This window comes from Aythya ferina, assembly GCF_964211825.1.
Source record: "Aythya ferina genome assembly, chromosome: 17".
Lineage (NCBI taxonomy): Eukaryota > Metazoa > Chordata > Aves > Anseriformes > Anatidae > Aythya > Aythya ferina.
Window position 1 is genome coordinate 8119092 of NC_140316.1, and position 21946 is coordinate 8141037.

General features: G+C 46.8%; 2 protein-coding genes across 3 annotated transcripts; both read right to left on the bottom strand.

The window, feature by feature from the left end:
• Window positions 1-167: 167 nt before the first annotated feature.
• Window positions 168-19860, bottom strand: RNF10 (ring finger protein 10). Of its 2 annotated transcripts, none has more exons than XM_084539063.1 (17): window positions 19564-19860; window positions 13948-14150; window positions 12724-12923; window positions 11571-11661; window positions 10381-10565; window positions 10157-10293; window positions 8425-8585; window positions 7750-7878; window positions 7334-7592; window positions 6981-7114; window positions 5826-5943; window positions 5392-5493; window positions 4756-4887; window positions 3929-4026; window positions 3630-3690; window positions 3327-3485; window positions 168-2474 (listed from the first exon to the last, which is right to left on the bottom strand). In XM_084539063.1, the coding sequence occupies exons 1-17, from the start codon at window positions 19724-19726 to the stop codon at window positions 2398-2400; spliced, it is 2409 nt and encodes an 802-aa protein (XP_084395189.1). In that variant the 5' UTR covers window positions 19727-19860; the 3' UTR covers window positions 168-2397. The 2 variants fall into 2 exon arrangements, with proteins under 2 accessions (XP_084395189.1, XP_084395190.1); XM_084539064.1 differs by lacking the exon at window positions 19564-19860 and adding an exon at window positions 18949-19006.
• Window positions 19861-20897: 1037 nt separating this feature from the next.
• Window positions 20898-21616, bottom strand: LOC311446175 (dynein light chain 1, cytoplasmic-like). The gene is made up of 2 exons (XM_084539078.1): window positions 21428-21616; window positions 20898-21272 (listed from the first exon to the last, which is right to left on the bottom strand). Exons 1-2 carry the CDS (start codon window positions 21557-21559, stop codon window positions 21135-21137), a joined length of 270 nt encoding a protein of 89 aa, XP_084395204.1. The 5' UTR covers window positions 21560-21616; the 3' UTR covers window positions 20898-21134.
• Between the last annotated feature and the right edge of the window lie 330 nt (window positions 21617-21946).

The following is a 21946-nucleotide window of genomic DNA, read 5'->3' on the forward strand; positions in this document are numbered from 1 at the left end:
TTTAGTTTTGGACCTGATCTTCAGGCGCACCCATTGTTCAGAAGGATATCCATTGTTTTGAGGCACAGAAGCACCAGTTGCATGTACAGCAGTAGAAACTACAGGGAATTCATGGTAGAACTTTAAGGCTCACCTCCGTCCAACCCATTATAAAACTCAGGTACAAGTACTGCTTAAATATTTATTAAGGTTACACCAATCAGTTACAGGAAAGGAGCACTGCTGGTAGCATCTCTTGAATCCATAGGAAAACGAGATACAACTTGATGCTGTCCTTCGGAGACTGCCCCTGCAGAAGGGACAGTTCCTCGCCTGCATGATTTTCCCTTGTTCTAGTGCTAGCGAGAAGTGGAGGCAAGTTGTACCAGCTCCAACTACTCTCTCTTGCCACCGCAAAGAAAAGTTGACTATAAAGGTGTAGGGATAATAAACAACAGATAATGGTTAGACACTTAAGTAGTAACTCCTGCTCCATGACTTAAAAATACTGTTACAAGTAGGAAACAACAGCATTGTGAACACAGTTAACTGCATACTTGAATCTTTCTTGCTCAGTGGCTTTCTATTCCCTCACCCATCATTTTCCACTACATGTTTGAAGCATTAACAAGCTGTGCTACCACTTCTAGGCACTTGTCTTAGTTTCTTTGCACTCTTGACAAGCTGTGCTGTCTTTCCATCAAGTGTAGTTAATTGTGACCAAGTGTGAAATTAAGCTGCTTTCAAAGAACGCTTTGCAAGCATTTCCTCTCTCCTCCTATAGTAACAGAGACATTCTTCACCTCCCATCACCCCCCTTCTTTCTAGTTTACAGCTGCATACAGTGTCTTGAAGTGTGCACTCCTTGATACTAGCTTCCCTTGCACACACGCCTTAAGGAAGCACTTGTGTAACAGGCAGCCTACTGTTTTGAAATCAGACATCAATACATTGACAAGCTTTTTAAAACAGGGACACACCCAATGAATACACCAGCAGTGCCAGTGAGCACAGTCTGCTCCTTACTGGAAGCACATGAACAACTCAAAACCTGAGAGTGCAGGCGGGGCTGAACGTAACAGAAGACACAACAACTTCCCCTGTAAATTAGGTGGTGCTTCATACCAACTCCCTGAAAGGAAATGCAGGATGCTAAGGTTTAAATGTGTTGCTGAAAGTGGTATTACGCTCCATGTTGATGTAAGAGTTCAAGTTACAGCTCAAGAAGTCTGCAGTATTTTAAGTGTGCGCATATGATTTATTGCAACTGTTGGCCTTGACTGGTACATTACACCTACAGTTCATTTAATTAACAAAATCCACACCACTTAACTCATTAGCTTTAAATCAAACCACAAGCAGTGCAGAATGCGACCACCCAAAAAAAGAGGGGGCAGGGGTCCAGAAGAGGCATGTTTCTAACCCGAGGTGCTTAGTGCAGATCAACTCACAGCCCAGAACCAAGCAGATACAGGCCCTTAGCCCAGTGCAAAAAACCCATCTGTGTTCCTTGCCGGGGGATAAAATATCTATGGACTCCAGCTATCAGTTGGCTTTCCACTTCAAGAGGAGCCAGTGTTGTAACATCATTTGTGTAGTTACTACCAAGAGCCCCAGGGTGGAGTGTTCATCCTAGATGATCTGGCTACAAAGGATTTGTTGGCCATGGTTGGCAAAAAAGAAAAAAAAACTAGCAGCCTCACTCACCCACATTAAAACAGAGTTGAACAGCTGCAATAAGCCAGGAGTTCCTTCTACCACTAGTGCCAGTATGCATTTTGAAATACACAATTTCAGCAAGAGTCACTTCAAAACCAACTAGCCAAGTTCTGCTTTACGCTCACCTCAGCTTTAAGTCTTTGAAAGCCAGGAGAACAGGAGGAATTCTTGCTCTTTAGAAAAAGAACAGATAGCAGCTAACACTTTAAAGCCAGGAAGCTCTTCTGCCCATTCCCAGCTCAGAGGAAACCAGTTTCTGAAGAGAGCAGTTTAACAGCTTTACTGAAACAGTGCTGCTGTCACAATCAGATGGGCTTCTGTGCACAAATACTTCTGGGGAAGTAAAGGCTCTCTGCCCCTTCGCTTAGGCAATACTGCAGCAGGCTGGCAGTGCCACGCAGATGTAAACACTTTCATAATGCTTATTAGGCCAAAAGAATTGACATGGCACAGACTAGAAGCCTTGGCTGAATGGTGTCTGGGTTGTTTCAAAACTTTGTTTCAGTATAAACCGATTTGGTAAGTTGGAATAAAAAGATCTTACTTCAACGTAACGCTGTCATGGTTTCCTCCTGAACCCCTAGAAGCCCTGGAAACACAAGTTTAGTCTGTCCAAATTTAAATACTTAAACTATTAGCAGCAAAACAAAGCAAAAGGAAAAGAAAACCAGGAGAGGAAACTTCTCTTGAATAGCAGAATCACTTTGTGTGAACAACAGAGGTGCTGAACAGTAGCTTCTGCTTCTGTTTCTTTCTTTTCTTGCCTCCCTTTTCCTCTGTGAAGAATTAAAATGATATTGTCACTTTTCTCATGGAACAGGAACGTCATGCAGGAAACAATAAATGGTCTTCCCTTCCTAAATGACTTTATCAGTTTGTGATACTTCCTGTCAACTCACTGACCACAAGTAACTTATAAAAAATAAATAAATACTGCAGACAAACTAGAGACTACCACAGCTACGTGCACCTAGAAACATGCCAAACTGATTCTAAGGTTGCCATTGCAACAGTGGATTCTAGGACTGCAACCATGCAGTGGTTTGCCTTTCGGATAGATATTGCTTTTATTCATGTCCAAAAAACATTACAACTGGAGCTTAAACTCACTGAAACTCCCTGCCTCTCGCCTCCAGTTCTCCACCACTCAATGCAGCCTCCAAAGAGGACCCAAAGCTGAACAGAACCAAGCATTATAAATGAGTTTTATCAGTTCTTCTCAATTGTTTCCAACTCTCTAATCTGAAATTCCAGCTAGCGGTATCTCGACATTTTGGTCAAACTTCAGTGGCAGTCCAGCTGCTCAGCAGGCTAGGCATCTCTGAAGCATATAACCTAAACTTCCTCGAGATAAAGCTTAAATAAGTTCCAACACAGATGGTAAACATGATGACCAGAAGACATCTTTGCCCTAATAGGATTCTTTGCTAGTTGGAGATCTCAGCTCCCACTAACAGAAGCCCTAATCAAGGTGCTCGGAAAACACAACCTGATACTCTTCGGACCTGTTCTGCAGCCTATTTTTGGTCCTCCAAATCTGTTCTCTCACTTCTATCAGAAGGAGAAATACTAATTTTTTTTTTTCCTACTTCAGAATTTCTTCACTCTCCTCCAGCTCCCTCCCTTACCTGACAAATGCTCAGCTGCAGACGGTTTGTCCAGCTTCAGGAGGGCTGCCTCGATAGCTTGGCTGAAGGAATTCTGAAAGCTGGGCACAGGCATGCGGTCAGAGCTGTCACTTTCCCCATCACTGTCTGCTGGCACAGGAAGTGCCAGAGTGTTCTCATCTGAAAGAAAGGAAAGGAGAGGGCTTTACAAAACTTTGGCAGTGCAGATGCCTCTCCACACTCCAGATGTTTCTTGTGAAGCTGTAAGATTTCTTAAGATTTAGATGCACAGAAAGGAAGCCAACACAGCAATAGTTTTCTTACCTCTTGTCTTCGGAGCAGGTTTGGGCCACGTTTCTGGTTTTGCCTTTCCAACCCTCAACATCTATCAAAAACAATAGTTAAGATCCAATTAAAGATCCAATTAAACCCCACGCACCAGGACAATCCTGCATATCCCAGAGTGGCAAGTATATCTAGGAGCCCCTTCCAGCACTCAAACTCCATGCTGTCTCTAAGTTTCATCTCACATCATTTTTGTGAGGAAGCAGTCGTACTCTTAGACCTAACCCCAACTACAACACCAGTAATTCCGACAAGATTTACTCTGTCACGTGGCTTACCTGGGCAAAGGATGGGAATGGAGAGTCTTCTTCTAAGCTCCCACAGAGCAACGGGCTGGCCTGGCTGGCAGCAGGTGACAGTGGAGTTGGAATAGACTCTACAGAGAAAAAAAAAAGCAGTTAATTAAAGCCAACAGCATTTGGCAAAGGCATTTATTCTGCAGCTACTAGTTATGAAACAAAAATAAAAGATTTTCCTATTTTCTGTAATTAACCATATTTATCCTACCAGTTCCATCCATTAATCACACAGTGGAAACTCCTGAATTTCCTCACTATTTTTATTTAAGGAAGATTTGCATGGTGATTTTATTTTTTTTATAGTTATTATTTTTGGGTGCCTTTTGTTTGCTTGTTTTGAAAAAAGCATTAAGAATGGCTTCTACTATTTTTTTTTTTTTTAATGAACTGCAAGATAAAACACATGGTAAAGCGTAACTGGACAACAACCTGAGTGCTTACCAGTTATGTTTTATTTTACTACAACATGAGGTGAAGATGGAGAAGGTAGGAAAAAAAAATAATGCTAATGGTGTTTTCCTGGCATGCACACTCTTCTGCCTTTCCCCAGTCCCATCCCCTTTCCTCTCTTCTGCCTCAGCAAAGATTGAAACAGTACAGTAACTACAGCACAGATAGCATGGTCACCAAAATAAAAGCGGTAAAAAGCAGACAAACAACCAGAATCTCAACAGTCTCAGTCTTCTGTGTACGATCTTGCAGGCAATCTAGGAGGGTCATTTTTGGTCAGTATTAAGGAAGTTTAGTCTGATGACCTGAGCAGTAGATCCCCAAAGAACAACCAAGAGGTTTTTGCAGATGCTCACCTGTCTGAAACACGGGGCTTCTGCCAAGAGGAGAAGGACAGAAGCTCTGATGATCAGTGCTGGTTTCTCCATGGCAAGATGTAAATGCAGGAAACTGCTGCAGATTCTCTAAAGCAATATGGACCTCTGGATCTAGAAAGAGGCTTTGAATTAAAGCACTACACAGTGTGGGGGAAGACTGTCAATATGCAACTTGTTTCAGGATTCAGGGAGATGCCAGCGCAAAAATTTTCTTTCCATCTGCTATTTTAGAGACCAGTACAAGCGCTGCTGCTGGATGGAAGCAGCTCCCAGGCAATTTTTTTTTTTGCCTTCTTTACTTTCCACTCTATACAGTGATTACTATAAAAACAGAAATCAAGAATCCTGAGAGCTGTATATACCAAGGAAAAATAGTGTTGCCCTCGAGTGCCGTCTCTCTCCCATAATATCTGACTATGCAGGAACAGCATAACATCATTTAATGGCCTAAAACTGCTTTTTTTTTTTTTTTTTTTTTACTCTACAGAGATTGTCCCTAATACACTGTAATCTCACTCTAAGTACACACTACAAACTAAAGGCCTTGGAGCTCATCCTATAGCTAAAGACATCAGCTCAGCAACAGATGAGTGGGAGCCCACTAGCAAGACTTACATTTGCCCTGTTTCTTGTTTTCTTCTATCTCAATTCTGCGTTCACGTCGTCGTTCATCACGAGCTTTCTTCTGCCGTAGGCGTTTCCTCTTTTCAATGTCATCTAGGAGCAACACACAACATCGGATATAAAAGAACCTCACCGATACTTTGGCAATGTTTTACTTTGTGATCATGTTCAGTTATAACACATTAGCAACAAGACATGCTTACAAAACAACATATGCTCTTCCAAGCAGTCAGGTCTTTTTATTCTTTGAATAATTGTTGTCATTACAGCAGTGAATAGGGGTTGTTCTGACTAAACAGTCATCACACAGTTGATGAAAGAGGAGTAAACCTGCTCCTTACGTTCCTTTTTCTGCCATTAAGGGAGAAATGCTCCCACTTCATCCCCACAGATCCACTGACAGAGGCTAGTAAAGCAGTACCAACCTGAGAACAACTCTAAAGTCTCCTTAGAGATGATAGGTGGCTTCAGAGCCAGTTCACAAATGCTGAACTCACAGGTGAGGGGCAAATGACAGAGGTAGCGATGACGCTGTCTTATATCCTGATTTAAAACAAACAAAAAAAAGAGCAGATACATCATTGCAACAAGGTCTAGAGGGTGCCATACTGATGAACAGTTGTGCAGACAACACTCACCCTTCATGACATCAAATGGAAAAAAACCCACACAGCATAGTGACACAATAATCACTTTATAAACTACTGAAGTGTGAACGATGCTTTGAGTCAGAACCAAATGCTCCAAAACCTCCACCAACTACACCATAATCATACCTGGATAAAGTTACTCCAGTTCAGTTATTGATCTTCTTGTTATTCCTCTCTTCTCACATCATTGGAATAAAGTTCTACAATACCAGTCCTCTGGTGCACCTGTGCTTGCACTAGACTAAATTTGCCCCTTGCACTTAAATTCTTTTGTCTGTCAACCTCCACTTCACTTGATGGGAACAAGGTGAGTTCTGTATTTCTCCTTTCAAACTTGAAGAGAATTCTCTTCATCTCTGCATCCATTCTTACCCAAACACATGCTTTAATAAAAATTAATTAGGAATTACATGTAATTGTTACTGCATATGCCAGTTCTTACAATAGCTTATCCGAGGCAAAGGAATTCAAGATCCATTCTCTCTTCTAGAACTTCAGTGTCTTAAGCACTTTCACTGCCTCAGAGATGCCTCTATCTCAAACACTGAAGTTACTTTCCACCCTCTTATTTTACCTAAGATCCCACCTCTATCCTTGATACTCAGAAGCAGTTGTTTGCTGAAGACATGCTGCAGAACACTCCTTTAGGTTCAGGAAGATGTGCCTAGTTCAAAGTACTCTTAAAAACAAACCAATGTTAAGCTTACAGTTCTCTTACTCATAAAACTTCCTACCTTCTAGTAGAAGAAAGCAAGTTAGACTACAGTCTGCTTATCAAAATTAACTTCAAGTATTGCACCTTACACAGATGTCCTTCACAGATAAGCATGCCTACCCATTCACAGTAATTATTTCTCATTATCAAAGAGAAACATCTCACCTGCCAGCTGCAAAGATCAAGTTACTAGAACGTGAAGATGAAATAATTACCTCTGTCATTGAGTAGCCAGCTATCTCCACTACAGCTGCAGTTATCTTCTCTGGACTCTTCTCCAAGCTGCCATATTCACGAACAAGACACCGAACATTCACAGGGTGAAGATACATGCACTGTCCATCCTCCGCTGTAGGACAAGACATCATTAGTTGTTCTGTGTCTGTTCATTGTTAATACTCCTCTCCCCACCTCACTAGTAATGAAACTAAAACTCCTTTCTAGAAGTCTAGAAGTTGTATTTCACAGAGTGTAGCTGAATCTATTGACTTGACAAGTGTCTTCCCCAAAAAAAGATCCCAAAGGATGCACCCTTGCCCCCATGACTCCAGGATTTCATTGCACTTACCTTGATAGAAATAGTAAAAAGGAGAGTTGTTATGATGTCCACTGCTAATTGTATCTTTACATTCTTGGTAGCTCGTTTCAGCTGGATTTAATTCTTCTGTAGTTTTCATATCAGGTTCCCCTGTGGTATCCACCTCAGGTACTTCCTCTTCATCCAGCACTGCCTCTTCTGATTCCACAGGAGGCAAAAAGGAACTTGCCTGATCAGAGCAAGGCTCCACAAGCTCCTCATCGAATGCAGAGAGATACTCCATGCCACACTACAACAGCGGAGGGCGTACAGTTAGTACCACAATCACCTCTTTCAAAAGATGATCATTTCTGCAGAAGTCTTTGGTACCAGTTCACCCTGCACTGCAGCATAAAGTGGCAGCACTAGGCATCAACGAGATCCACCCAAACACAACTGTTACCCACCTTTTTCTCATGGAGAACTGCAGGCTCTGTAGTCTTGGAGCTGTCTAGGACCAATTCTTCCACAGCTGCACTAATTCCAGCAATGCCACTGCTTTTATCCTTGTCAGCAGAGAGTGCTGTTTCTCGCTCCTACAGGTCATACAAAGAGAACAAGTTTTAGTCTCCTATTTTAGCCAGGAGACTATCACCATAATTATCTTTAGCCTTGCTCTATACATCAGGTTTTCATAAATCTACAATACATCTGTGACAAAGACAGACCATTGAAGGGCAGTCCTCTTCCACTGCAGGACACATAAAGGCTCCTCTTAAAAGAAATATTCTCTACGTTTGCTTATGTTTGTTTGATAGAAGTTATCCCAGGAATTACTAGACCTGAAGGGGAAAACGATCTTCCTTTTAAATGAGAACTCCTTCACATTTCTGGGAGGAATACCATTTAATAAAATGCATTCTGTTCTGTTATCTTGAATGTCACATCAGATACCAGGAGCCCAAGGGCTACAATCTCCTCCAAGGTTCACACTGCTATTCTGGCAGTAAACATCACCATCTTGCTAGTACGTGCATCACAGAGACCAGAATAGTCACACACAACCACTTAAGCAGCAGAAGATAAATGCTCAACATACTGTTAAAAATAATGTTACTAAGAACATCCCAAGAGGTTCTCACCTTCAGTTCCTGGATAGCAGCCTCAATAAAGCATGCCTCCGGGGTGTGTTTTTCCTCCTCATACTGTTTTAGTAACGCTGCTTTCTCCTCCAGAATCACCAACTGCAGGACCTGCTCCCTGGATGCCAGAAGCAGTTTGGAATACTGGCTGTGCTGGTCATCTGAACAGAAGGAGCACCAAACCATTAATATCTTCGGGTAGAGGCACCAGTTTGAACTGGCATCAGGAACCACCATTTCTTCTGAAGTCCCATTACGGCTCAACTTTGAGTTAATCCACTATCAAGTGGACAATATTTAGAAAGAGTTTGATACAAACTCTGCATATTTATACCATTGATGACACAAGCTCGTGCCACGTACCTTCTCTGCTACACTGATCTCCCTGAAGTTGCAGTTTACCACAACTCAGTTGCTAAGCTTCAAAACTCAAGTCCAAGTTTCCTTTTTTTTTTTTTTTTTTTTTTTTGGGTGGAAGTATCACCCTTATGAAGCCCTGGATGGTCAAAGCTTCCTGAAAATCCAGCCTGCAGCTTCTTCTTCTTCTCTCTATACTCAAAAATACTGCAACTGGAAAGTTTTGCAGAAGTGACCTACCTTTGTTTTGTCTCAAACTAATTCATAAACCCTTATATATTCAAAACCTGTATAGAACATTATTAGTCTTTTACAGGAAGCACAGCAGAAATAGTAGATAAACTAAAGAATTCCAAGGTCCAGCAAAATGTAGTCATCTTGTTACTAGAGCACTTGTCTTAACAATAAGCTTTACAGCATGTATAGAATCACATCGCATGCGCATTCACCAGACCTAAGGGTCCAACCTCTTTTAAGGACTGTGTCTACAGAACATCCCATTAACAGTGAGGTTTCTGGGTTTGGAATGATCTCAAATCCAGTACTGCATCGAAGGAGAGCAGGGTTTGTTGTTTTATAATAGGATTTAGAGCCCTTTATTTTAAAAGGCTGAGGGACATGTAAGCACACGCTCTGCATGCTGGATGCCCATCGTGAGTTAGCAGATGCGACTTTTTACAGAGAGCTTGCACACATACAGCTTTTTGCAAATGCGGCTGCAAAATGAAGCGAGCCAAGACAGCCCACAAAACAGCAACGCTAAGTAAAATTATTTCTTTAGTCACCAAATTTTCATGATACCAACAGATAAGATGATGATGCGTTAGTCACAGTACTTGACTGGAGAAAACTGTAGAAGTCAGGCAACAGATGTTTGGAATAGGTTTGCAATAATTTTGACTATTTCCCCAAATCGTTCACAGATCTTAGTTGATAAGTGAAGATGATGAAAACCTTGTTGAAGAATACATCCTTGAAATAGCTTAGACACAGTTATTTTTGTTAAGCTGTAGAATGAGGAGCCAGAAGGCAAAAGTTAAGGACACTGAAGAGCCAACAGAAGCAGCAAGAATGACACCAATGACTGTACAAGAAAAAATGCACATCAAGCTATAACAAAAATTGAGAAGGCAGGAGTCTGCAGTGCAGTAACTTGAAGGGAAACAGAACACAAGTTGAAGTCTTAGAAAAAACAAAGTATGGGTAGATTGCTTATTATTAAGATATGGTCATTAAGGTTTTCAGCTACCCATGCTTTGTGGTCTGAACTATTTTAAGACAGCAGCATGGCACTGCCATGGGAAATCTTTAGCCAAGTCCAAGCCACAGTTAGGAAGGAGCAGGATGCCACGCACCAGTACTCAGACACACTCACCTCCAACGTAAACAGGCTGCACCACATTCATCCACTGAGATTTGGGCAGTGCTATAAGAACACCTTTCTCTCTTCTCATAAGTTGCATCGTAATGACATCACCAATTGCATATTGGCGTGTTTCCATAGCAATAACACTGCAACGTAAGGAGGAGGTCATTATTTTTACAGGGTAAAAATAGTATTTCAGTGATATATATCATTTAATAGATATCAAGCCTCACCTCTTAAGATCCTTCTTGTGAACAGAGCCGTAACAAATAGGGCACTTACTCCAGGTTTTCTCACTCAAGGAGAGATAGTGAAGGATACATGCCCAACAAAAGATATGCCCGCAGCGGGTGATCTTTGCTGCTGTAGGCGGGTACAGACAGATTGGACAAGAGGGTACTTCATGGCTACAAATTCGCTGAAACAGCACACGAGAGGAACAGTACAAGTTATAGACTTGGAAATCATTCTGTGGCACAGAAACTAAACCTGTAAGATCTACTCTAATATATTAACCTTCCAGTTCTTCAGGTTCTGCTTATTTACCAGGAAATTAAGTACACCATGAACTAAATAACCATTTTGGTCAATATGTGGAATAGCCTTCAAAGCCAACACATTTATTTTTACTCTAATGAGCAACTATTCTCATGTTTTCCCCTCTTGTATTTGTCATCACTTAAGAGCTAGCAACATTATCATCATCTGAATTCAGACATGAAGAAGTCAGCAAATGAACTGTCACCTCACACCAGCACATTTGCGCAGTCCTGTTTAACTGAGAGACTGAACTTACCTAATTTCATGAACATTCTAGTTTAGTCAGATGTTTTGTTAGCATCTGTATGTTGCAGAGACAAAACAGCCAACCAAGCACCTGATTTTTCAGTTCTCTCATAGGGTCAGGTAACGGTAAACGTACCTCCCCACCAGCTACACCATCCACGACAACTAGTCTTCACAGACTAAGTTTCTACTTCAGGTAACCCAAAGTTCTGGCCACAATTATCAGGAGATTTTCCACTTTGTTGCTAGGCAAGATGGGCCACTTATGCACAAGATAATTCTTCAAAATTCTACACTCTAGTCCTCTTTCATGGACTCATGCCCAAGTTTTCTGTTAATATCTCAATCACAAGGACTGAGTCTACAGAATGTCAGATACTATTTTTGATGAGCTCCCATCTGCGAAAGCAAGAAGAAGCTGCTAATTTTCCTAATAGATTTTAACACTTCTCTTTTCCTGTCATCAAAGTACTTCATAATATATTCCATGACAGATCATTCCCAGTATTGTGGGAGTGACAGAAAAGGCCTGAAGCTCAGAAACAGCTGAGTTTTACGTAACATCACAAAGAAGCAGTTAAAGACAGACTGAGTTTCTTAATAAGACAAAAAAAAAATCTAGCCCATCACAACTGACCACTTGCTCCACAAAGTCCCAGTTGACCAAGGTATCTGGATCAGCAAAGTGGACTGTGTAGTCCTGTTCTTCAGAGACAACAAACTGGCAGCTGGGGAAAGGCAAAGAGACAGATGATCCACTCAGTTGTTTCTGAAAACTCTTGGAGAACTATCCCATAGGATTCTCAGAGCTGCTTCTTTGTCCAGCAGAAAGCTACTGGACACAGTTTGGAAACTTCTACCAACAAAACCCAACAGAGTTCAGTTCACAACCAGATTCCCAGAATACAGATATGTCTAATTTCAGTTAGACACAGCATCGCATACTACCTACAGAGTGAGCCGGGCAGAATGGTATTCCAAAAAAAAAAAAAAAAAAAAATGGAACAAACAGAGCCAGCTCCATCAGGGATCTCTTAAAAACAGGGAATCCACAAGTGGAAAGAGCATGCTTACAAGAATTAGAACTACTACAGTTCCTGTAAGCAGACTTTGCTACAATAAGTGAAAATCAAGTCACAAATCAATAAGGAAAAATCAGAAGCATTAACACTGAAAATAGTTTTTATTATATTTAACGTGATCAGATATGGGAAGTCCTTAACGCAATTCAAATTTTAGTGAAAGTGACCGTTACTACCAGTCAAAAGAAATTCAGCTGCTGGATTATCATACTGATCACTGTTTGGGTTACTATTACATACTTAGGGACCTGTGATGTAAAGCCAACCTGAAGCAGCAGTTTAAGAATTAAGAGACCCACATGAGTAATTGCTTCTGGCACTTAAATTCAGATTAGCTTTAATCCAGCAACCACTGCCCCTACCATCTCAACATGCTGATTTTTTTGGAAGAAATGTTAACTTTCCATAAGGGAACTACATAGGTCTTCCCAAACGGAGTGTCATATTCCACATACGATGCTGGAAAAGTAACGCAGAAGACTAACTGGCTTACGTCCAAAAGACTCAGTCAACCAGTTACCTTGTTAATAGGTAAAGAAGAGAACTTCATATGTTTTTTCTCTTCCAAGTACAGTAATGAGTATTAAAAACACTAGAAATAACTTCGCCCTGGAAGAGTATTCAAGATCAAACAATTCCCTGGCCGATTGTTCCTTATGGCTTACTGTCTCTGTAGAGGTCTGAGAACCCTGCTAGTCTTCCACTCACTTGGCCTGTAGGAAGAGTTCCTTGTTGAAAGGTTTATGTCCCCACTTGTTCCTTTTCCCCCAGTTGCCATGTCCATTCCCATCAAAATGGCCTGCTTGGCCACGGGGTTCAAAAGTGAAGTTCAGTAAGTGGTTCAGATTGATCTTCTTGGGACCAGAGAACTGGGCAGGGCTGAACTCTGCCCGTTGAGCCTCTGCTACCTAAGAGACAACAGCATTTATTAGAACTTGCTAGAATTTACTGCAAAAGCATCAGTACAAGTTGATACCCAGGCCCCAGCAGTGATCATGTGCAGAATACGCAGCACCCTCCGACTCACCTTCTCCTACTCCCATTCCGCAAATCAAGCACTGCAGCCAAAGTGCATGAGAACCTGGAAGTTAGAACTGAGTGGTCTTACCCCACACGGATGAAATGGAGGAGAGCAGAAAAACAACCCAAATAACAACAAGTAAAAGCCAACAATACCTAGTAGTCGAGGTTAATAACAGAAGAAAGCTGTTGAGATCCTGGCAGTATTCTTTTATATGGCCAGTAACACACATTTGGCTACTATTGCACAAATAATACTTGTTTGTAGTTAGTTTCCATATAACAAAGCAGAGAATGAGGACTGAACAGAGACAGCAAGTGAGTTTTGACAGAGTTAGCATTTTAGGCAGGCAGCTTTGCTCATCCACTAAAACTGAAAAAAATCAATGACTTCTGTATCAATGCAAACCCACCAGTGATCTACAGTATTCATACCCACAGCAGCATAAGCAGCCCCAGTCTGGTTTTACTCCATCTTGATGTCACCAAGGCTAATTAGATTACTTTCCCAATGCCACTACCACGTGCAAATTTGTACACTCAAGTGCTTAGACACAATCATCCCGGACTTTTAAAAGCTAGGAAGTGTATCACTATGGATTTACATGAAGGACCTTTGTTTCCCGAGATATGCACGTGGCCTGCCTAGGTACCCATTCCTCAGGTGGCACTTCCACTAGTTTTACTGTTCCTTTTTATGGCAAGTCTCTCAGAGCAGAGAGCACTCCTCTTCTGTTGTTGCAAAGTTGTTCTGCTCACACTCAATGTGGCATCTCAACGATGTTAGCACCTCTTATCGCTCCTTCCCTTCCCAGCCCAGGAGCTGAATACAGAAGACCTATCTAGGCAGGTCAGAGCGATCCTCTCGTCCCAAGAAAGAAGGCCTTGGAGACACGGCATTACAATTCTCACCTCATCTCGTCTTCCACCATTACAAGAGCTAAAAAGTTTGCCACTTCCGCCGCTACCTCCCCTCTGAGGGGGCATCTTGTTAAAAGCTTTGCTTTTCTGTGAATTGGAGCGACGGGACTGACTGGAAAAGTTCTCATTTTTGGAATATGCAGTTTCTCTTTTACGGTTATAACGCTGCTTGGATCCATTCGCATTCTTTCCATCTGAAAGAGAAAACAAGGATCAGACGGGCAGCCCCCAGCTCGCCACACGCGCAGCGCCCCACAGGCAGCGCGGCCTTTCGGCCCAGCACCTGGTGCCAGCACTGCTCAAAGGGCTCGCGGCTATGCCAAGGTCTCCTGCAGCCCACAAACCCTTCCACTCCTATTACTGTCCGAAGACCTGGTCAAAGAGCACAGAAGGATTTATTTGCTGTGCTCTGTATTTCTTAGAGCACCTCAGTCTGCTTCATCCAGGTCTGGAGTCGCCATCATTAGACAGCGGCCTGAGGTGTCACCTGTGTGACAAGTGACAAACCCCAGCGCTACATCCTCACACCCAGCTGTTGTCAAGTTCTGGAACGGGGCCATTTGTCATTCCATTTCTGAATATCCTACATAAATATGCTGGATGTCCTTATATAAACACTGCGGCCTGCGTTTGTCTGGAAGCCTCCCACTTGGCAGGACCCCGCTGCCTGTTTTCACTCAGTCCCGCCCCTACGTTTAGAAGTCCCCAACAGATCCAATTCCCTTCTAAAAACCCCCTCTTGCTTGCGTAAAACCAACAAACGCCGATCGATCCTGAGGGACGAGCCCAACGCTTTGGCCTCGCGGGGCACAAACCCAGTTCCCAAGCACCAAGCCCACCCACCCAGGCAGCGAGGAGCTGCACACAGCCATGGCCATGGCAGGGGAACAGAGGGGAAAGCACACAGCAAAACACCACAGGATTGAGGCTCACGAGAGCAGTAAAGTCCATCAGGATCTTGAGAGGGGTTTCCTGCATGGGAACAGCTGCCTGGTTAGGCTGCTAGAACAGTACATGAGAGCTACATGTATGAAGACACTTCTCACAGCCTCAACCCAACATCAGAGGGGTCTTGGTTACACAGGCTGCTCACCCACCCGCTGACCTCGTGCTCCCACCAGCTGCTGCTTCAGCTCTAACAGGAGTCAGGCTGAGAAACCAGGCAGGTGAACGCCCCAGGCCCATCCAGAGCTCTGTGCACCCCGGCCGTCCCCAGATACCCAGCGTTACGCACACCAACGCCTCACGCTGGTTACAACACCCTGATCCTGTCCCTGAAGGCCTGCTAGTTTCTCCCTTCCCGTGTCGTAGTCCTCCCCACCCCTTAAAGCAAGTCCTGTGTGGCAACAGGCACGTCCCGTAACTCCTGGCCGCGTTACTCACAGGCAGTTTTCATCACCAGTGCCTCCAGCTCGGCCCTTCCCCTGCACCGCCTCCCGAGCGGTCACAGCAGCTGGAACGGGACCCCTCACAGCCTCCCTTTTTCTGGTTACTTTTAGTTTTCTGTCCCACCAACACCCCCAAGACAAGGAGCGGAAGGTCTGTGCAGTACTGAACATCACCGAGGATCCAACCACGTAGTAAGTCACTCCATCAGAGTGCCGTGGCTGGGCTTGGAGGGGGCCTGCTGCTTCCTGCTCATGGCAGACTCCCATCTTTGCCTGCAACTGGAGCTACAGAAGTCAAAGGAGCCTCCTGCTGCTTTTGCGTGATGTGACAGTCATTTTGCAAGCAGATTTTGTCACCAGAGCCGACCACTTACTCTGCTTTCCAAAGGCTGAGCCCATAATTCAGAACTAAACCAATTCCCAAGAACCACAGCCATGCTGAGCCCCACAGCCTGCAGGGCTGCAGCACTCGGGCTTGGTGTTATCAGGAAAAAAACACACCACAAGCTGCCAAGCGCTCAGGGTGTAACCCAGTCTGGCTCGGTGATTATTCAGATAGACCTTTTTTTGAGAGTGTTTGTGGGAAAGAGGCTACAACACCCCCCCTGAGGCTCCAGTCACAAATTCAGGCATTTAAGAGGGGTTCGGAGCACTGCTGCTGCTCACAGTGAGCAGAGCCTGGCACTCCAGGGCTCGGCCACCCTCTGATCCCTGCAGTCAGTGCACACCCTAGAGAGGCACAAGCCCGCTGTGCCCATAGCGACTTGGCAGCTCCTCTGCAACCACGAACTGGGGGGAGGAAACAACTCCAGAGGACACAAAGTGGGTTTGGATGATCCTTCACGAGGTCCAAGGGCAGCTTGTACCTGCAGCTAACAGGAGAATTTCTTAACCCTTGTTGTTTTCATCAAGTTAAGCACCATCAAAGGCACCAACTTGTCACCAGCTGGTTTACACACATTCCTGGCATGCTGCACCACTTCAGACAGGCTCCGAGAGCCTCTGCGAGCCCCTGTGAGGACTCTTAATTTCACAGGGAAGTCCTCTCCACCTGTGCCCTCCTTAGGAAGGGCCTCACATGACAGTCTGAAAACACAAACCTGATTTTACTGATTGCAGTTTCCCCTCCCAGAGTAATTATTTAGGATTGCTTTAGAGGATTCTGGGCCATCAGCGTAGCAATGGAGTCGACAGACGACCAGAAGTTTGAAATAAGCGTTTGTAAGCTGGACCACCTCTTTTCTTCCCCCCCATTTGGGTTTGGGGGGTTCTTTTCTCACTTCTTGGCAAATTAGAAAAGAGCAGCACTGCTGAGGTACTCACTTTTGACTCAGGTCCTCAATTAGCCCCTCTGCACTTCACGAAGCTGAACCTATCACATTTTTACCCGTTCACACTCCAAGAGAAAACTTATGAAGTAGTGTCCATGTGATTTTATAACACCAGCAACAAAGCTGTTCTTGCCTTTTGGAGCCAGCCCCACAACCTGGGGGTTCTCCTGATGGACACCACTTTCTGTTAGAGGACCTTCACCTCCAGGGGAGTTCAAGTTCCCGGGCCTACAGGCAGCCACAGGCACCCAGTTTGGTCCTGGAGCTGCAGTGCTGGTTGCTGCACTTCCCTTCCATCTTTGTGTCTTCAGCTGAGCAGCGTTCGAGCAAATCATCCTGCACAAGGGGAGCTGGGTGAGGGATCGTGCTGAACCCCCGTGGCGTTTGCACGAAAGCACATCGAAGAGATTTGTGCTGCTAAGAAAATATCCCGGTGAGCAAGGGGTGAATAAGCAGCCATGTGCTCCAGCAAAGCTTGTTTGTGCTGTAATAAGAAGGCCCAGGAATGTCTACAAGAATTCCTCTGTCCGTCAGGTCCCAAGGACTGCGCAGAACCCCAGCAAGGCAATTCTCCTTTTGCTACTTGATTTCATCCCCATGGGATGGGACTCCTAGTGGCTCACTATCAGAACTAAAAAAAATAATACTTTTTCTGTTGGAAAGTTCTGAGTTCAATTTAGTTTCTAAGACCAAGCCCAACAGGTAGCTGGAACACAATTTCCCCAGGACAGAGAGCCTACAAGGCTGCAGGAGAGGCCACTTCTTCGATTCCTCAGCTGGACTCGGCGCAGCAGGTAGCTCTAAAAAGCACAAAGGACAAAAGCTTGACGGGACTTAACAGTGACCACTGGTGCGAACGTGAAACAACAGGTCAGCCTGTTGGGGATGGGCTGCAGTCCCCCACAAACACTTTCCATTTCAAAGGAGACCCAAAGTTCTCAGAGCACCTCCCGTACAGTTCCTGAAACAGGGGAGAAACCGGGCGGGCCACACCAGCTGCAGGCAGCCACACCATTTCCAGGTGGATAAAGAACAGGAGACAGAAATCCTGCGCAGTGACATGCCAGCGCCCTGAGCCCAACAGCCACCAAAACACACCCACCCGCTGGCACCGCCGCAGCCGGGATGCTCAGCCCATGATTGTTGGCCCTCACCTGCCCAAGTGCCCCTTCTCATTTTAGTTTTCAGCACCCTGCAGTGAAGAGGCTCCCAAACACACGTCTAAGAGAACAGGTCCTGTTTTTAAAAGGACTCTTTGATGCACCGTAAGGGTAGCAACTCATCCCAGATCACTTCTCCCTCCGCTTTAGTTAAGAAACAAACATCTCAGAGGCAGAACTGCGCCATGCCACATCATTCTGCTGTATTTAAAAATAAGTCTTCAAAATAACTTTTTTTTTTTAATTAAAAGTTAGCCTATTGTATTGGAGTAGAACAGCAACAAGCAGCGCAATTTATACCCTCACTGCTCCTCCTCAACTTATGACCTTGCTTCAAGCCTGTGAAATGTGGCAACCCACAGGAATCCTTTAATAACCTCCCATTTGGGGCTGGAATGTCAGAGCCTGTATTTCCTTCCTCACTCCAGGTATTGTTTCTCCTACACGCAGGCCCCCCAGCACAGCACAGGCCCCTTACCTCCCCTGCTGAACAGCGCTCCCGTCCTGTGAGCTGCCCTCCCTCCTCACACCGCTAAGGCAGCGCCGTCCTTCCGAGGTGCCCCGTGGTAAGGCAGGGTCAGAAACCAGCCCCCTGCAAGGGGAAAGCCTCGGGCCTGCCAGGCTTTCACACCGCCTGCCATAACGTAAACAGAGCTGATAGGCTTTGTTATCCCGGCTGAAGCCTGGTTCTAAGGACTCCCACTGCATGCCTAGCACCCGGCATCCCCTGCTTCCAGTGGCCTGGCCATGGAAAATGGAAATAAGAGACTGAAAAACATCAACAGTGGCTACCAGTAATAAAAGCCCTGCATGAAATCCTGCTGCCGATGCCAAAAAATTTCTAATCCATTCCAGATTGCAACACCTCCCAGATACCAACACTGTTAACCCTCTGTGAACACCCTAAGCGTTACAGAAACAAAGCACTGAGGAAGGAATCACTAGGCAATGGTGCTGTAGCAACCTGTAGGCAGTCTCCTCATGCTTCTGGGACTAAACCTGCTCCTTTCAAGCACTACTGCCCCATTTTTAGGTTTTGAAAAGAATGCATGGGTGCCAGGAACTTTCTGCTTCCAACCAGCCTTAGGGAACTGGAGGGGGTTTAGGTCTTACCTTGAAAAAATTCATGACAGGGCCCACAATGGCTCATCACGACCCACGCTGTCAGCAAAACTGGCTGTTTGCACTGACAGCTGCAACACTTTGATTAAAGTACCAGATAAGCAAGTAACGTGCACTCTGAACCCTTCCAAAATAAGTTACCGAAATACAGCCTGCAATGGGAATGCTGGGTGTGCTGCGGGACCTCCTCAAGCAAGGACAGAGCACTGCACTCAGCTGGAGACCAAGATAAAATTAAGGCTCCTCTTAACAGGGAGAGGCAAATATGTTCCAAATCAGAGCTTTGGCTCTCAAACTGATTACTCCAACGCTAGTGGCAATCAAACATGCCCCTTCAGAAAGAAGAGGAACCGCAGCTCACCGAACAGGAAACAGGGCTGGAAGAGGAAGGAAGAGGAAAGCAAACCCCAGCGGTGACCCGAAGAGAAACCTACCAAGGGCCGGCTGAGAAACAAACACCGCAGCAGGGGGCAGGCAGCTGAGCTCCGCCACCCGACAGAGGCACCGGGGTGCCCGGAGCCTGCTGCAGCTCCCTTCCCGTGGCTGCCCCGGGCCCCTTCCCTCCCCCTCCATGCCCCTTCTCCCCTTTCCCCCCCCGGCGCTCACCGCCTTTGGGCTTAGACTCCCCGGCGGCGGGCCCCGCCGATGCGGAGCGCGGCTGCTGCCCTTTGCCGCCGGCCGAGGAGCCGGGCGCACCGGAGCCGCAGGGGCTGCTCTTGTCCATGGCGGGGGCGGAGGCGGGGGAGGCGCCGGGCGGGCTCTGCAGCATCAACGGGCGCCCCGGCGGGCGAGGGGCGGCCCTGGGCGGGTGGGGGGGGGCTCGGCGGGCGCTGGCGGAGCCGGCGGGGGCCCAGGCTCATGGCCCGCGGCGGGGAGCGGCGGGGGCGGCGCAGCGCGGCCTCGGCCTCCTTCATGGCGACATCTTCTCGGCGCTCCGCTCGAACCGGGGGAAGGCCGCGGGAGGCCGGGCCGGGTCGGAGGGGCTCCGGGCGAGCCGCGCGGGGGGGAAAAAGCCACGGAGGGAGCCCCGCGGGGCCCGGCGCCGCCTGGCCCTGCCCTGCCCTGCCGCCCGGCGCCGCCCGCAGCCCCGCTGCTCCGCGCCGCCCCGGCCCCGGCCCCGGCTCGGCCGCCGCCGCTGCCCCGTAATGGCGACCAGGCGCCCGCAGCTCCGCCCGCACCCGGATGGAGCCGGGCCCCGCGGGGCGCGCCGGGACTTGGGGGGCCGCGAGGGGTGCCGGGACATGGAGGCGCCGGGCTGCCGCGCGGGGCGTGCTGGGAAATGTAGGCGCGGGGCCGTGGGGGGAAACGGGGAAAAAAAGGGGATAAAAGGGAAAAACGGGGGGAAAAGGGGAAATAAAAGGCCTGCTACGTCTTAGGGAGGCGCGATGGGGCAGCACCGGGAGTCAGCGTGCGAACAGCAGAGTCTGAGAGGGCGCGAAGGATCACATTCCTCCACTGAACCGTAACACTTGTTATCTGTAGACTTTTTTAACTTCCAAACTTCTCCTTCAAAGCAAAAAAAAAGTTTAACATTTCAAAGACAACAGAGATTCTAAATGTATTTTAATGAGTATCCACACCTGCTGATCCCTTTCTCATTATTTTGGAGGCAAGAGCTCAAAGTTCGCTAAGACAGCAGTTCACAGGTTTCTTACCAAAAAGAAAAAAAAAAAAAAAAAAAAGTGGGACACAGACAGAATTAACACATAACCCTCTAACAGAAGCCACATAAGAGGGCTTTTAGCTGCTGTTTGTCCCTAACTGGGATTTATTATTCTTACATACATTGATGAAGTTATGAGTGTGGATACCACAATGCTTATGTGTTTTGGATTTGAGAAAGGATTTTGTTAGAAAGCCAGTCATTCACACTCACAGGGAAATAAGTAGCGCAAGCAACACTAGAGAAAGAGAGAAAACAGTCATAAAACTCTCAAAGTCAGAACAACATTTTTTATTGGCAAATAAGCTGGCTGTGGAAAGAAAGTTAACACAAGGAATGGTTATTTTTGCTATCCTTCCCTCAGATACAATAAGAAAACCCATCACCCCAGCGAAATCCCTGCTGTCACCCCTGAAGCCCAAGATCTGCTTCCTCGGTAAGGCCGCAGGCGCCAGGCTCTGGGTCAGCACGCAGCTGGGTCACGAGAGGACAGCCGGGGGAGCAGTCCGCGGCTCTAGCCGCACTTGAAGAGCAGCACAGCGAGGTGACCCAGGTAGACGAAGATGAAGTGATTGGTCTCGTGAGTGACACAGCTGGAAAAATCCCTGCCCACAACGCAGTGCCACGTGGGGTTGTATTTCCTGTCAAACTCCTGCGGGAGAGACCGCTGGGGAGCGCAGGGAAGGGCTGGAAGGGGTCGTGAAGGAAAAAGGGGAGGGAGAACGCCGAGAAGCAGGCCCGCGGGGCACACGAGGGACTCACAGCCCCCCCCGGGGGTCAGGCAGGGCGCCGGGGCCGGCCGTTTACCCTCTTGATGCGCGCCGCCACGTCGAACTCCACGCCCTGCTCCTCCAGGGAGCGCAGGGCGCACTGCACGGCCTGCTGCTGCATCTCCTCCGCCATGTCCGTGTCCTTAATCACCGCCTTCTGCTCGCCCATGGCCCCTGCGCGCCCGACACCGACCCCGGTCACGGGAGGGCCCCCTCAGGGCCGGCCGGCCGCAGCCGCCTCCCCCTGCGCCCCGCACCTCGCCCCCGCCGCCGCCCGTTTAACGGTCCCGCTCGCGCCGCTCCCGCCTCCTTATAGCCCTAACCCCGCCCCCTCCCCTCACCGCCCGCCAGCTATTGGCCGTCGCCGCCGCCGCTCCGCACGCTCATTGGCTGCGGCGGACACCCGGCGGAGGGGCCGATCCAGCCGGGCACGCCCCCCACGCGTCGCCATAGCAACGGGGCCGGGTCGGGCCGCAGCGCCCCCTGCAGGGCGGCACTCAGGGGGCAAACTTCGCTAGGAAAGAAAAGAAAATAGCCCTAAAGCTCTTAAGATGGC

Coding starts and splice junctions, on each gene's coding strand:
- LOC311446175 (XM_084539078.1), bottom strand. CDS start 21,559: ATGGGCGAGCAGAAGGCGGTGATTAAGGACACGGACATGGCGGAGGAG. Junction 21,273..21,427: donor TGGCGGCGCGCATCAAGAGG/GTAAACGGCCGG, acceptor TCTCTCCCGCAG/GAGTTTGACAGGAAATACAA.
- RNF10 (XM_084539063.1), bottom strand. CDS start 19,726: ATGCTGCAGAGCCCGCCCGGCGCCTCCCCCGCCTCCGCCCCCGCCATG. Junction 10,566..11,570: donor GGGACTTTGTGGAGCAAGTG/GTCAGTTGTGAT, acceptor GTGCTGTTTCAG/CGAATTTGTAGCCATGAAGT. Junction 4,027..4,755: donor AAGCCCCGTGTTTCAGACAG/GTGAGCATCTGC, acceptor TTTTCTCTGTAG/AGTCTATTCCAACTCCACTG.